This window comes from Hevea brasiliensis, chromosome 5, assembly GCF_030052815.1.
Source record: "Hevea brasiliensis isolate MT/VB/25A 57/8 chromosome 5, ASM3005281v1, whole genome shotgun sequence".
NCBI lineage: Eukaryota > Viridiplantae > Streptophyta > Magnoliopsida > Malpighiales > Euphorbiaceae > Hevea > Hevea brasiliensis.
The window spans coordinates 109,581,815-109,598,564 of record NC_079497.1 but is presented as its reverse complement, the minus strand read 5'-3'; the positions used below and the strand labels follow the sequence as shown (position 1 = coordinate 109,598,564).

General features: G+C 30.8%; 2 protein-coding genes across 4 annotated transcripts; one reads left to right on the top strand and one right to left on the bottom strand.

Annotated features, from left to right (window-relative positions):
- Positions 1-2,387: 2,387 nt before the first annotated feature.
- On the bottom strand, positions 2,388-7,394 carry LOC110632671 (uncharacterized). The gene is made up of 8 exons (XM_021780982.2): positions 7,263-7,394; positions 7,080-7,182; positions 6,883-6,987; positions 6,716-6,801; positions 6,283-6,524; positions 5,230-5,419; positions 4,178-4,361; positions 2,388-2,871 (listed from the first exon to the last, which is right to left on the bottom strand). The coding sequence occupies exons 1-8, from the start codon at positions 7,313-7,315 to the stop codon at positions 2,566-2,568; spliced, it is 1,269 nt and encodes a 422-aa protein (XP_021636674.2). The 5' UTR covers positions 7,316-7,394; the 3' UTR covers positions 2,388-2,565.
- Positions 7,395-9,840: 2,446 nt separating this feature from the next.
- LOC110632653 (uncharacterized) lies at positions 9,841-13,421 on the top strand. Of its 3 annotated transcripts, none has more exons than XM_021780962.2 (4): positions 9,841-9,991; positions 10,117-10,307; positions 12,769-12,971; positions 13,139-13,421. In XM_021780962.2, exons 2-3 carry the CDS (start codon positions 10,149-10,151, stop codon positions 12,934-12,936), a joined length of 327 nt encoding a protein of 108 aa, XP_021636654.1. In that variant the 5' UTR covers positions 9,841-9,991; positions 10,117-10,148; the 3' UTR covers positions 12,937-12,971; positions 13,139-13,421. The 3 variants fall into 3 exon arrangements, with proteins under 3 accessions (XP_021636654.1, XP_021636652.1, XP_021636653.1); XM_021780960.2 differs by having other exon boundaries at positions 13,131-13,421; XM_021780961.2 differs by having other exon boundaries at positions 9,855-9,991; positions 10,123-10,307; positions 13,131-13,421.
- The last annotated feature ends 3,329 nt before the right edge of the window (positions 13,422-16,750 follow it).

The following is a 16,750-nucleotide window of genomic DNA, read 5'->3' as shown; positions in this document are numbered from 1 at the left end:
AAATTATTTTTTATTGTCAAGGATTATTGATTTTGTTTTTAAAATAGCCATTGATAAGAACCATTGTCTACATTCAGGATTTGAGGATTTGGCTGCTATGATATGTCATTGTGTTGAGTAGTTGATTTAACCAATTCCTCTTTGGTTCCTGCAACAAATTGTGAGTGTTCAGCATGGATTATGTTGTGCATTATTTAGTAAAATGGATGTTTCTGGCGGATTGCTCTGCTTGACCTAATATTAGATCAAGTCCTGTTTTTTTTAGGATATGAGCAATATTGAGATCATTCTGTTGTAAATATGACTTAATATTATTCTTAGTCTAATTTCTAACTTGTGAGCTGCAGTACTTTGTCTTTCAACGGTTTAACCTGCTTAGGATGTGAATCTTCAAAAATGGTGTGCCAAATAGTTCTCTTCATACTACAAGAAAATGGGAAATAGATAGGATATAAGCAAGATTTGTGTTGTAGGATGCTTACATATCATTTGGTAAAGGCTGTGTTGTAATTAGGGAACAAATTGTGATTTGGTTAACTTTTTTCATAAGTATGTTTGTTAGCTTTTCTGATAAGAAAGGAGGAAAAACAATGGTGAATCAAAATTGCTTTTATCAGATATATACCTACCAGGGTTTGTCACTTGGGATAGAGAAAGCATTTGTGTTTGTTTATTGATTATCAAGACCACAGTCACCACTTGTTCTAGCACCACCACCAGTACTTAATTGTAACTTTCAACAGTCAACCACTAATCATCCATCATTGTTTATGGTATTTACTTTCCAGTCTCGCAGCCACTATCAGAACCCAAACTGATACAAATGTAGTGCAATCAATCATGTATTTGAGTCTGCAATGCAAATAGACTGATAAAAAAGTGAATGAAAGAATAGGTATCAAATTTATGAAGAGACTATAGGCAGTGTGGCACTTAAGTATTTAATATGACCAGCAGAAAAGGTTCTGTGTCACATATATTTCAAAATTTTGTGGAGTTATCTAGATGCGGTTTTGATTCAAAGCAATAAATGAAATTGTGAAGCATCTAACATTTAGAATGAGAAATTAGGTAGCCTGCAAGTGATTCCGCCACATTTGAGCATAGCATAGTGATGACTAATGATTTACTTCTTGTGCTTGTTAGTTACATCTAAGCAATATAACAAATTTCTTAATCATTATGGCAAGAAGGCGCATATAGGTTTTCCGATGGGAGTTATCACTGTAGGGATCAGGGGCCAACTTCTGGGTTCATACACTCTATTGATATTCATCCATCAAGAAAGCACACTTGTCCGGTAAGATAGCTGCTCCACCAATATCTTTATTCTCATTTAGAATGAAATATCCCATCTCATCTATAACCCTTTACAAATGTGTAACAGATGTTGCTTCTTGTTTGAATTCCTTTTCTATTCTTTAGTAAACTGTCTATGCAGGACCCCCGTCTTCCCTCCTCATTAGTTGCTCATATTTAGTAGTAATAGAGGTAGTAGAAAAGTGGTCATTGGCATATGGCTATTTAGCCAATAGATGATAGATATTCACCATATTGATGGTTGGTGCCTGTGCTTTAATATATACTAAGCATGATAACTATATCATTGCTTGCGTTGAGTAGAGATTTATCATCAAACCATGTGTCACTTGTACACAACAGCATTTGTTTGCTTGTTTGTTCATTGAATTGATTTTTTTATTAGTAGCTTCGTGCATTATGAAAACGTGATTGTGCACACAGGACCAGCCAATAAGAACTTGCTATTATAAACCCTTTGCTCTGGATCTTCTTGGAGGGTGTAATATAATAAAATATGGAGAAATTGGTTACACACACAAGACCATCCAATATAGTTTTCATATATATATATATATATATATATATATATCCTTTACTAAATAGTCAAAATGCTTAATGAATTAGGAATGATAAAATAAAATGAGTGTCGTTTAAAATGATTTGGTGGTCATGTAAAGAATTAAATACACTAATATAAAAGTGTATTTAATTAATAGAAAGAGTTAAAAAAAGATGATATACAAGTTAAATATTGATAGAGACTGATATCTAATAGAGCTAAACGATGAAAAGGGATTTATATAGCCAATTTTTACTAGCTTGGAATTAAAATTTAATTGTTATTTTGTAATGAAATCCCCCATATGTCAACAAATAATAAAAAAAAAAATCAGTTTGACTCGTTTGCCAATGAAGGTTGGCCAAGAAAGTCACGTTTTCCCATTGAAGAGCATTTATTACGTTAATCGTCTTTGCATTTGCTGCCCAACAAGGTTTTGGTACGCGATGCTCAAATGAGATCTAGTTTGATGGTTGAACACTGCAGCTTTTTTTTTTACCACATAAGGACACAAATGCAACGGCAGTTAACCAAAATAAATTCAATCACGTATAATGTCAGGTCATAAGCCGTCGAATATAGCTCCATTTAACTGTAGATACCATATCAGAATCCAATGTCTTATGCACATGGGCACTAGATCAACTATTACTGTAAGTCATTTTGTGGAATTGCATACTGTGATGCTAGAAAGCTCACTAGAATTATTCGCTCGAATTTGCAAGCCCGACCATGTTGAGCATGTGGCGATCCTCCTTGAATCTCTCCAATACTGTAACTTTCAGGGCATCCTGCTTTTCTTGCTGTACTCCTTTTTGAACAATTCCCCAGCATTCTATAACTTCTGGAAGTATACGACTGGTCTTAGAAAGGGAAGGGCTACCAAATGTGGTGCAAGTGAAGGTATGTCCTAGATCAAAGCTTGCTGAGAGGAAAAGACCAAAGTGATTTACTCGGCCACCAAAACCAATGCCGTTTGGGATGTTTTCTGAACTAAAATTCGCAGCACACTGCCAATCCAAGACAAATGCAACGTCAGTTTTCTTAAAACAACAGAGCACATTTTATTTTCATGCTTTGGGAGAGAGAAAGCAGAACATCTTGTAGGTTTGAATGACCTTCCTTACTAATATGCAAATATCAAAGAAAATGCCTATTTTCTCCATCATAAAATTTTTATAGTGCCTAATTAAGTAAATTCACCTTTTTATTGCAAACTTTATACTTAAACCAACTTTACTCTCCAGGTCATGGTCGTCACCTTTCACCCCCTTTAAGCCCATATCAAAAATGGCTTCTTGATAAAACTCACTTGTACCAGGTTTGAAGGTTCCAAGTATTTCCACTTCCATAGTGACGAAATCAAGAATTAAAACCTTACATACCTTAATTTGATCGTTTTCTTCCAAATTTAAACTTTGATACCATTAAAGATTAAACATTTGCATGAATTTTAAGGGAACAAACTTTAACAAGATTTCCGTATCCATTGCTATGCAAGAATCCAAAAGCATGTTTTTAGAATCCACACGGTTATATTTAGTGTACATAATTCATAGCATTCTTATTGTATTAAACACTCTTGAACAGATCCTAGGTATAAAAGAAAAAGAGATTGCAATAGGGAGAGAGAAGGCAGAACATCTTGTAGGTTTGAATGACCTTCCATACTAATATGCAAATATCAAAGAAAATGCCTATTTTCCCTACCATAAAATTTTTATAGTGCCTAATATATGTAAATTCACCTTTTTATTTCAAACTTTATCCTTAAACCAACTTTAATCTCTAGTTCATGGTCGTCACGTTTCACCCCCTTTAAGCCCATACCAAAAATGGCTTCAGTGATAAAACTCACTTGTACCAGGTTAGAAGGTCCCAAATATTTCCACTTCCACAGTGACCAAGTCAAGAATTAAAACCTTGCATAACTTAATTTGATCATTTTCTTCTAAATTTAAACCTTGATACCGTTAATGATTAAACATTTGCATGAATTTTAAGGGAACAAACTTTAACAAGATTTCCTTATCCATTGCTATGCAAGAATCCAAAAGCATGTTTTTAGAGTCCACATGGTTATATTTAGTGTACATAATTCATAGCATTCTTATTGTATTGAACACTCTTGAACAGATCCTAGGTGAATGAAATATTGCTATTACTAACCCCATAAACGTTCTTTTCTTTTTTCCTTCCTCCAGTAAGTATTTTATTACTAGCAAATCTGATATGAAACAGCCGCAACCAGAGATCCTTAAAGATATAATTTACAAGCATCTTTTTTGCAAGTGATTCACATAAATATAAACATACCCATTGTATATTGTTGTTTGCTCCAGTGGGCTTGAAGATTGAAGCTTTAGGATACAGCTGAAAGAGAAAAGACTTCATGTCTCCATAGAAATCGCCATGCCTTTCCCAAGGCTGAGAAGCATAACCTCCATATATGCAGTCTTCTTTATCCTTAACAATCAAAACTGTTGGCCCTTCGCCATTTCTGCAGTTCAATCGAACAATTACCCATTCCACTTCTCAAAAATAGTTCCACCAACCAAGAAACTGAAATAAAATTAGAAAATGCATAGCCTTTATATTCTATTTTCTCTATTGAAAGAAAGGAACTTAGAATGAAAAAACCCATGTACATTACCTTAAAAAGGAACTCAAATGAATGTACATTACAGTAGTTTTATGAATGTGTACATACTGAATGCATGCACCAAATACAATATGAACAGATATTTTTGCCAAAAACAGCCTCTTAAAATGCTATGGCTAATATGAATCTCGTTTCATGTATGCACCCTAAGGCATTGCCTTGAGAAGTTTTCAGTATAAATTGCATTGAGCACATGCCATTTATTTAGTCACAGTCTCACAGATATAAGGAAGCATTTACGACCATAAATATTAATATGAAGAAACATATAAAAATGTATTTGCCATTTGCAAATTGAAATATCAAATTCAGACATCCAATCATAGTACATAGATAATAACTAATATAATACTAGATTATTGTAGCAGGCATTGGCACATTCGAGAAAACCCAGTAATTTACATCAAGACAAAAGTCCAACCAATAGACACAAAGTTTCCCTCGTCGACTTCTAAATTTGTTCTGAAGAGAACAAGTTCTACCATGTGGAACATTTACTAAACAGCCTAACCATTGAAGCACCAAGATATTTATTTCCATGTTTCTAAACAGCAGTTAATGAAGCTCAGAAGGCCACCTTTCAATATGAAGCAGTACAGAACTGACAAAATATAGTAGCATATTTTTCTCTGGGAGGACTAATGACTAAACAATCTGATGGATACACATAGATAAGATAAAAGTATAAGAGAAATAAACTACTCACGAGACACTGCCCAAGAATGTGTTGAAACTTAGGCCATTAACAGCACTATGGTACAAAAGTTTCCATTCCTCCAGCTCTTGTTGAGAAAGGGCTCCTCCTATATGCCAAGCATACTCCTTCCTTAACAGTATCATGTTAGGATCAATATTTTCCCCATGCACCAAGTGAGGAACTTGAGAACCAGGCCTCCCTGCAAAGAACTTAATAGTTAAAATTGGCAGAATAAAATCACACTTCATTATTTTCATTTACTAGACAATATTTTTACTGATCAAGTATAAAATTGTCTGGAAATGATATTAAATGAAAATTACACCCAGGTAGAACAAAGAAAAAAAAATGTTTTCATCAATATCATGCTATCAATTCAAGGTTTTTTTTTTCTGAGTATCAATTCGAGTTGAATTGTATAAATGCAGCAGATAAACATTATAAGCAAATCCAAGTCATGTTCAGGAATTATCCATGCTTTTCCTAGCAGAACTCCAAATTTTTACAATCATAGAATAGAAATCTACACTAGAAAAACTTTCCAAGGCTAAAATTGAAGTTGGTAATTCATATTTTTTCGTTTTCTTACCCAGAAATTTGACAACTTTTTCACAAATGAAAAATGCTTAGAATACTAGATGGTACTTTTTCTTCCTGATCTGACTAAACATCCAAGGACCAGAATGGGTAATTCTATAAAAAAAAAATTCCAACAATCCCTATATTAAAAGGCCAACATTGCCAACAGGGAAGAACACGATCAAATTCACTACAATTGAGATAAGTAATGAAAACAACCAAAATATTTAAGATCATTTTAATCATTAAATTACAATTCTAAATTAGTGATTTGATTTATAAGCAAGTATTTTGTGTTCATATTCACAAATTACAATTATGAATTGACTTATTGAATAATGAACCTATTGAAAAGCTTTATGTCTCTGCAGTGCAATAAAGTTAATTATATGTGTTCTTCAAATACTTTTAAAATGCAAAGCAGCAAAGCTTAAAAGGATATAAGAACTGCAAGGGACTACGCAAATGAAGAATTACAAAAACCTGCATCTGGTGGAATCAACAAGCTTCCAAGAAACTTCCTGACTGATGGGAGAAGACTACACCAACCTCTGAAATCCTCAAAAGACATACTTTTTTCAGCAGCTCCTTGAACATCCTTTGAAAAAGTTGCAGCATTAAGAAATACGTTGGCAACATCCTGACATGAGCTTGATCCATCTTCTTTAACTTTCAGGGAAAAAACACTCTTCAAAATCACAATTAGAACAGATTCTAGATCAGACCTGCAACAAATTCCCAAATGTACATCAACACAAGTAAATAAACAGGACAGCAAAAAAGAACTACATTATAAATGATATAAATTAACAAGCCCAACATCAATTTAGTAGCAAAATCTATGAAGAACAAGCATATGCACACAATCAACAATTAACCCTCCAAGTAGAGCAAGTAGAAATATACATAATCATACCTTCCTAAAATCCCATCATCTGTTATATCCAATAATTGATAAACAAACTCATCAATCTCATCTTTTGTTCCTTTCTCATAAACGCTCTGCAAATGGAAAAACAAATTTCGACATAAATACAATTACAAATTGTATGTGGACAGATAAAAACGATCAACAATCCTTACTTTAGCTATCATGAGGTCCTCGAAGGAGAGTTTGTTATCTTTTCGCTTCTGGGTAACTAAATCGAACAATCTCTCTCCTAAAGGCCCCTTCAATCCAAAATATGCCTAAACTAATAAAAAAATCCTGTTAGTTTCAATAGCTGCAGAAGGTTATTTATCAAATTGGATGATAGAAAAAGGAGAAGCAATCAACTGACCTGAAAAACAGAAGAGGAAATGTAGTCACCTTTGCTCTGAGATTGAGCAGCAAGGGAAACAAAGAATAATTTGAGGTCATCCAGTTCGTGTGGAGTAAAGGCTCTGTACTAAAATCGAAACTCCTCAATTGTAAGCATATTACACTTTATTGCGCGTATGTGTGTGTGTAAAGAGAAAGAAACCTGGTGGCAGAAGCAAAGCGAGGATCCGCCGGAGGCGACTGAGCGTTGCCCATTTCTTCCCTGCCTATCCGTGAAAGTTTTTGCAATTGCGATATATATCTCTATGTTGTTTGTGTAATAGACCTTGTACTTTATTATAATTTTACAAGGCTCCATGCCGACTGGCATTTATACGAAGAAAATATTATTATTTAATTTTTATATATTAATAAAATTAATTATTTAATTTTCTATTTTAAAAATTATATTAATTAATTATATATATTTTTATCCTATTTATTTTTTAATTCCTTTCATCAGTTTAAATTAATGTTTTTTTTTTGTTAATCGCACATATAAAAGAGAAAAATTATTTTACAATATTAAGTATTTATTTGATATTAAATTTAAAGAATTTAAATTATTTTTTTAAATAAAAAATATTATTATAAATATTTTTTAAAAAAATAATTTTATTATTTTAATATTTTTATAATTAAAATTTATTAAATTTAATTTTAAATTATTTTTTAATATTTTTTAATTAATATATTTAAAAAAATAATTTTTTTAATAATAATTTTAATAATAATACTAAAAAGCCCTTAAATATTACAAAACTTATAAAATAAAAGAATTATATAATTATATTTTTCAATTACAATAACTAAATGAGGTTCATACATACGTTTAAAATATCAAAAGACAATAAAATAAAATAAAATATAAAAATTAATTTTTTTAAATTAAAATATTAAAAAATTAATTTTATTAAAATAAATAAAAAATAATTTTTCCGTTATACAAACAAACCTGTGTACCTGTGTATTATTAACACTTGGCTTCTCCAAGAAACACTTGGCTTCTAGTTCATATAATTAATTATTTAAAATAAATTGAGATAACTTTATTTTTTATAAAAAATTAATTTTTATGAAATTTTAATTTAAACAAACACTTTTTTTACAAACAAATTACCTCATTATTAATCATTAGATTAGTTTAAATTGCTTTTTGATAATATTTAGAATTTATTTAGTTTAATTATTGGACGTAGATAGTGATTAACAGTAGTTACTGATAACTGATAGCTATAATTAATTATATATAATTTATGTTAAGTGGTGTTTAATAAATTAGGTTTAGGTTGATATATAAAATAACTAATAAAAATATATTTATAATTATTACAATAAATAAATAATCTAAAAATATAATTTAATAAACTAAGAAAATATATAAAAAAATTAAACATTACATAAGAAAGTGAAATTGGAGTGATAATTTATAAATAAGAAGAATGAATTTTAATAATAACAAATGCAACATTTTATTTTATAAAAATTTTGTAAAATTTAAAAAATAAAAAAATATATATATATATATATATATATATATATATATATATATATATATATATATATATATATATATATATATATTTTACTTAAGAGTTAGAATTGCAGGATACAATACATGAATATTATTCTAATGTTGTTATTTCAGGATAGGAAATAAGAGAATACTGTGTTTATGAAGGATTTGTTGAATAATTTGATTCAACTGTTTGGATATTTAATTAATTTATTAATTATATTTAACAACAGAATTAAATATTTCTTAATTTTAAATATAAATTATTAAATTAGGTCTAAATTAAATATATAAATTAATCAATTTATTTAAATTTGATTTAAAAAGGAAAATTGTATACGTAATAGTTGAATAGAAAGGATCTAATTATATAAATTATTTTGTTAAATTTGATAGAAAATATTTAAAATTTTCGAGTTTAAACGGGATAAATGAAAGAGAGAAGGTTATATTCAAAGGAAAAAAAAAAAAAAAACTAAATGAGCTTAGATTGAGAATAAGTAGTTAAGTAATATTTGATAGGTTGCGTTTGCTAGAGCGTATGTAATACAATTTAATCAATTATATAATGCAGTTAAATTTATAATATAATGTAATAGTTATTATATTTTTATATTTAATTACAAAATAAAAAAATATATAATATAATAATATTTTATTTATTTATAGTACTAATAATAATAATGACCGTTAAAGTAATTAATAGTCGAATTGTAGTAATATCAATGGCTAAGTTACGGTGGTGGTGACAATAACTATGATTAGGTCGCAGTGATAGCAATATGAGATAACAGTAATAGTAGTATCCAGGTAATGACAGAGGTAATAGTGATTAAGCGGTGATAGCTTTGATCAAGTGATAGTGACGATAACGATGTAAAAATAGGATGATGATGGTGGAGATGGGATAATAATACTGATAATAGTATTGACAATAAATAAAAAAAATCAAAACATATTACTTCAAGTATAATTGCTTATACGATATAATTATTATTTTATTATGTTAATTTTTATATATTATTAAATAATATAATTAAATATATAATATAATTATAATTTTAATTACGTTACGCCAAGCATAGTATTTGATAATTGGTATTAAGGTTGGGGGATAAAAGATAAAAAAATAATAATTTTTTTAAAAAATATAATTTCAAATATTATTAAAAAGTAATTTAAAATTATTTTAACAGTTACAACGAAATTTCTACAACATTTGGGGCATAAATGCAATTATTTAAAAAGAAAAGGGGTCCATTACTGTAAGCAAGGGGATCTGGAGTTCCAGTTTCCAAGTGATTTCTACTTTCAAAGAATCAAATTCAAAATGACAGCAAATCGAAGTCAGACGATCATCGATTCTGAGAAATGAGGTCTGATCTATGAGTTCCCTCAATACTGAAATTTCTTTGTTTTTGTGCTATAGCCTATAACTGAAGCTGAGGCTCATTCCTCTCTCTCTCTCTCTCTCTCTCTCTCTCTTTCTATTTGGGTATAGGAGCAGATTATGTGAGAAAGCTGCAATTAACGATGTCGAGACCGTGGGTACTGGTTTTTCTTCTCTTGTTAATCGTATTTACATCGCAGTTTGAGTGGAAGCAACAATTTGGGAATGAGATTGAAGCCACTCCAGCTGTTTCCCGGAAGGAGCAATTTAATTCGAAGCGGGAAGAAGCTGTCAAAGAAAAGGTTAGTAATTTGCACTAAATTTCCTATTTCGAATTTGCAATGCCTCAACTATGGAACCCATTTGTACAAATACAAGGGACAGATCAGCTAAATCCCTTTTTAGGTTTGCTTAAAATTCGGGTTTTGGACACTTTGTCATCACCCTAATTTAGAAAGTTGCATGTAATCATAATGATGATTTTGAATTATTGCTGCTTTTGAATTTAAGCACTTGATTTTCATCCAATGAACTCAAAATGGTAAAAATAAATACTCTTGTGAAGGTAAGGGCTTGAATCTGTCCCAAACCTGTCTTCGTCCCATTGTTGAATTAGTTTGGTGAGGAACTTCCCTGCTAAATAGCATCTTAATATTCCAACATAATTCTACTGGTGCTAATTTTCCCTTCCTTTTTTTTGTAATGAGAGGGAATTTAATAAGATGAGAAAATGAAAGTAAAGTATAAGGTATTCTCCTTCAAACGAGATATGAACTAGTGACACGATCTAAGAGTGCTTGAAGCAGAAATCCGTACAAGTATTCTCCTCAAACCAGTGCTCTAATCCTCCTTTCTCAACCATTTTAACCTATTGTTTTATCTTGAACTAAACTCTTCAATAACTTTCTTAGAATCATTCTTCATTTCAGTGTTATCAGAAATCACTGCACCACTGCTAGCTATTTGCAATCAAGATAGCAAAATCCAAATTATGGGTCATTAGCAATTTGGAGTGTAAAAAATATCTTTTTGAGATAAAAACAACCATGGATAGAGAAGCAAGCATGCCACCTTAGTCACATAGATATTAGGATTTGGATCATTTTTATACCATTAAATACTTAGCATAACATTTTTATTTGAAGTTAATTTATTATACGTATGGGAGATTTGAAAATTTTTGTAGTTATTGTTATATGATATATTGTGTATATTTCATTACATTTGCAATCCTAAAAGTATGTTACATTGCTGATCATTGTATTTGTTCACAATAAGGATCTGTAGAAGCCTACTCCAACCATCTTTAAGAGATCTCAATTTATTTGATAAAATGCTTCAAAGCACCCACCATCAGCACTCCATTGCCCCCTTTTGAGTAGTAGTTACAGAGCTTGCCTATTCATGCTCTTTTCCTATTTGTGTTATTGTAAATCGTGCTTTTTCTTACCATGGAATTCATATTGTTGCAGCAACAAAAAGTAGTAAGAGTAGTTGTAGGATGATGATTGTTCCTACACATATTTACATCACATCAAATCCTCATCCAGAGCAGTAAGTGTTCTAAAAGAACTGGAGTTTATTGCTCTGGATTTGCTTTCTCTTCTTGATCCATTTGCTTTTAAGGCATGTTGGACCTTAATAACCCTGCATCTCCCCCTTCTCTATAGCATTCAGATATTCAATAAAATTTGTATGTTGCTCATTGCTTTTTCTGGTATTTGGTCCTTTGACTGACTGGTTTTCCTGACACTGTGATTGCTGAATTGGCTGATTGAAAGAACTTGATTGATTTTTTTTCCCTCTTCTTGCTCATCCAAAACCTTATATGCTGTGTTTTCTGGGTTCTTTTTTTTTTTCTTCTTCTCTTATTATTTCCTTGTTTAAAGCAACATTTTGTTTTCTCTGTGGCACTGCTTCCATTAGGTATATGCCACCAAAATAACACCTACCCAATTAGCATGCATGGTTTAAAAGTTAATTTTAACATATTTCCTTTTCGGATTGATTTTGTAAATAGATTGGAAGAATTTGGTTGAGATTTTTTACATGCTTTATTTGTGGTTAAAGGGCAAGCCACTTGAGCAACTGGGATTTTGGTGACTCTAAAATCTAAATGGATAATCACCCTTAAATCAGGCCAAAAGGTTAGATCTTATGGTTCTATATTACACCAAAAATTTATCGGACCAAAAAAATTTTTCGTCGCTTCAAATCTAGAGAAGAAAAAAGTGTGGTCAATATACAAACAGGATGCCCTAACATTTCAGTATTCCTAGATAATCATTCCTTGGGAGTGGCTATCTGATCATGGTTACTCCATTCTACATTATAAATATCTTTCATAGTCTAGTTACAAAATATATTACATTCTCCTTGACACTTTCTTTTGCCCTTTGCAATTCTTGTGAGTCATTGATGTAATATGTGCACTTCAAAGATGTTGTCATTTGGAAATTCTAGCACAAATTTCCCAATATATTGGCTATTCCCAACAGTATTGTATTGCTCATAAGAGCACTCGGCATAATCTATTATTTGTTATCTATATGCTTTATCTAATCTTCCTCTTTCTTTTTTTTTTTTTTTGTATTTTTTTTTTCTGTCAATAGGTGCTTTAAAATAACCTAGTTTTCAACCTTATTTGATTGTCATGGTCTGACTTGTTTACTTGACTTGCAAGGTTGCACAAAAGCTAGTCAAGAACTATTTTCTTTATGTTGTGGCTGTTGTTAATCCTATGCACTTTCAACTTTGGTGCAGATCATCCTTTCTCAGGAAAAGAATATTCAGAAACTTAATGAGCTTGTCCAGAGTCTCCGAGAACAATTGCTACAGTGTAGAAGTGAAAATATTGTTGCAAATAGTACAGCAATCCCTTTGACTGAACATTTAAATGAGCTTGAGCAGCAAGCAATATTGGAGGACTAGACATGGATCGCATACATTTAACATCAATATGTTTGGTATGTGCAAATATACGAGCCTTGTCCTTGTTTCTCAGTGAAATTTACTGAATTCTTTGAGATTAATCACATTTTTTCAGTTGACTTGTATGCAACGACTGTAATTCAAGTTTCCATTGTATTTCTGGATGATTCAGTGGATGCATTCTTTTGAAACAGGTGAGTAGATATTGTGCTGTTTTGGAGGAGAAATTGAAGGGCTGCTGCTACTCCATGGAAAATTGTTAGCTAGATACATAAAATAAAAGAGCACAACATTGTAGTGTATTAAGACTTAGTCGAGTTAACCAGAGTGTACAAGTAAAAACATTGAATGTTATATTCATGGAATCTTATCACAAAAGTGAAATCAACTTAGCTTTTGCAAGATCTCAAGCAATTGTAATTACAGATTATAGATTTCCAATTTTATTAGCAATAAATCTGCCTTAAAATACTCATTACCAAACACTGGCATGACCACTTTTCTGAGCAGGTCTACAACACCGTTGATTGGTTTTGTTTCAAGTTCATATTGGAATTTTTTTCTTTTTTTTAATAATTGCTTCTGATTGAAATTCGAATTCAGAGCCTCAAATGATTCCAGTGTTATTAGTTAAACGTCGTTGATTGGATTTTTTTGTTTTTCTTTTTTATTTCTTGTTTAATGCTCCATTTCCAATATTTTAATTGTTGTTCAAAGTCATCAACAGACAGGAATAAAAATTTCAAAGCACCATTAAATTTAGCCTTAAAGACGAACAAATGTATGAACAACCATCATTCCATCCATTAATTTTCTGCACATCTTCTTGTGAGATTCAAAAATTTCAAATCACTTGTTTCATAAATAAAATAATTATGACTTGACCTACCAGTGTAACTTATTTTCAGCTGTCAACTTATTACCATGTACTGAAGCATTTTATCATTAATGTTTAATATTCATGTTGCCATTTCTGGATAGATTTTGGTTCCCATCGCTTCTCTTTATTTTGGCTATGGGAAGAAGTTGCCATCAGTTTATTGCTATATTTGCCTTTTCTTTCCTTACCTTTCCTGGAACATGGGTGGGTCTCCGTAGTTATATTTTTCGCTGATAGAGTCAGATTTAAATCTTCATTCTCTCAATACATGCTGGAGTATTAACAATTTCAAACCTTTTTAACTGTATCTGAATATATGAAATTTACTTAGTTTTTAACTAAAACCCAACTTGTAATTTATTTATTTATTTATTTTTAACTTTTTTTCATTGAAGGGAAAAAAAAAAGCAGACATGAGAGCTCCTAATCACTTGTGTTACGCCTGTGATACAATTGCAAAATCCCTAAATCTGTAATTTGCTTTATTATATATAAATTTTGATAATTATCACAATTTTTTAATTTGAAAAATTTTTAAGGAGAAATGAAACTTATAATAATTTAATTATAATTCCTTATATAACAAAATAAAAGCTAGGCCACTGTCCTGTTACGTCAATAACTAAGAAAGAAGGCACTGTTTGAATTGATTCTTATACAGTCATTGTCGTCAAACTGAGATTGTGAAAGAGAGTGAAGTACATTTAGACTACGAACGTCTGAGCTACATACAATGTGATTATTGTTTAGCACAATTGCACTTTTTTTTTCATCTAGAATCTAGTTACTCGACTCTGTCTATGATCATTCCACTCAAGAATATGCTCTTTCTTTCCAAACAAAGTCTAGCAGGCATTAATGCAACAAACAAACTCCAAAAGAACTAAATCTATAGAACCAAGCAGATATACCATAAAACAAACGAGCCTTTAAATGAACAGCACGTATATTATGTGTAAGAAGTGCTTCAAATACAAGGACGCAGAAGTACTCGCACCCCTACAAAGCATATCATTTACCCTGAATACCATTAGAGGTGGTCATACTATAATCATAATCTAAGAAAATGAGTAAGATCGTACTAACCCACCTAAACTTCAAAATTAAATTTGCAATACAGGTATCCCAAGTTGGAAGATTCACTAAAGATCTATATTAAACCGGAGAGAATACATTCGGAGATAAACGCAAAATTCAAATTCTAGTTTTCCGACTCTCTAACTGGTTAGAAGCTAAATTATCTTCCACTAACAGGTCGGCACACACACTTTCCTTCAATAAATAAGTCGAATTAGCTCTTGCGTCAATCCAACTAACCATTCACTATCACGATCAACTCATGTATGTCAGAACTATCATTACCTTAAAAATTTCCTGATTAGACTTTAAAGTAAGTAGCATTAATTTAGACAGGCTACTTCTGAAAACTTTACACGTGTCAAGCAAACATTGACCTTCTAGTTCTATAAATAAAGATCATCCTCCAATGGGAGAGATCATATTTTACTTAACCTTTATTATGTCTCAATAGAATTATAATGTAGAATCGCACTATAGTAGTCACACTAAGCCAAAGAATACCCACCCATTCATATTGACACAAATCCTTAGCTGTTAACACTTCATATGACTATCAACTATTTACATATCACAAGCTGAAAAAAAAAAAAAAAAAAAGAATGGGCGAAACTTTAGATGAGCCACCGCATATAGTATAAGTGACACCAAATTTTACTCTGTGAAAATACTATTGGCAAAGGGGAGGGTTAACCCAATTTGACTCGGCTACTCACTCGACTCAACTCCTTTGGTAGGATCTGCATATTGTTTGCATAAGACAAGGGATAAGATAACCTTCTCCCAATACCAAACCTGCGACTTTCACCAGGCAGACATATTGACCAAATCAATTACTCATGTACCAAAACACAATCATGGTCTTTCTTTTCCTTTAAAATGGGCTATGTTAAGCATTACATGGTATAAATTATAAACCTTTTAACGAATTTAAATTTAATAATATCGTCTGTCGAATATATACTTCATTTTATATAAGAATAAACTTAATAAATATTATAGTTATTAAAATCATTCAGTAATATTAAAATTAATTACTAAACTACCCTTGGCCTATAAATGAATTTAATTTGAGTTTGAATGGCAAGGTGGAATATTAATGGAGGTCCTGGTCCTAAAAGGTTGAGTCATAGAGAATTGATTCCATATGCAAGTAAGCCCTCAGAAGCAGTAATGTGGGTAACATTCTTAATTTATTGGATACATCAACCATAGAATTATAACCTCAACTACCCCATGAACCTCCCAACAGAATTTACTTAATGACTCATAATTCAATAATTATATCAGTAGTTAGCAGTCTCTTGATGATAACAGCTCATGTACAAATGCAATTCCAAACCCCCCTAGCAATAGCATAGCCTCAATCAATATCAAATGTATTTCCCATAAATAGTTTCCCTCCACACATTCATTACCAAATTTCTCTTTTAAATGCCTTCAACAGGATTTAATCAGGGCTGCTAATCTGTTGCCATCGATCTTTGTCACTGATAATGAGATCTTCAATGCCAACTCTAACTTTTCATTCTTTTGTACTTGTAAATTGTAGATATCTTTCTCTCATCTCTCGTGGGCAATCCAATGTGTAAACCCTAACAAATTCAACATCAATATAATACAAATAATATATGTTGATCTAAAAATAAAATTAAATATTTTTTTTTATCTTGAGAATGATTATATTCATTAAATAAATTTAATATGATATTTGTATTTATTAATTAGATTCATAATTACTATTAAATAAAATTTTAAAAATTGAGTTTAAAAATCTTAAAAGGACCAACCACCCTTTTATTGATTTAATTAAAAAAAAATTAAATTAATTTTTTTATATATATATATAACTCCCTC

What these genes read in the sequence shown, in the direction of transcription:
- LOC110632653 (XM_021780962.2), top strand. Translation starts at nt 10,149, where the DNA reads ATGTCGAGACCGTGGGTACTGGTTTTTCTTCTCTTGTTAATCGTATTT. An exon ending in AAGAAGCTGTCAAAGAAAAG is followed by an intron (nt 10,308 to 12,768) that starts GTTAGTAATTTG and finishes ACTTTGGTGCAG; the next exon opens with ATCATCCTTTCTCAGGAAAA.
- LOC110632671 (XM_021780982.2), bottom strand. Translation starts at nt 7,315, where the DNA reads ATGGGCAACGCTCAGTCGCCTCCGGCGGATCCTCGCTTTGCTTCTGCC. An exon ending in AGGACCTCATGATAGCTAAA is followed by an intron (nt 6,802 to 6,882) that starts GTAAGGATTGTT and finishes TTCCATTTGCAG; the next exon opens with AGCGTTTATGAGAAAGGAAC. An exon ending in ACATTCTTGGGCAGTGTCTC is followed by an intron (nt 4,362 to 5,229) that starts GTGAGTAGTTTA and finishes ATTGAACTGCAG; the next exon opens with AAATGGCGAAGGGCCAACAG.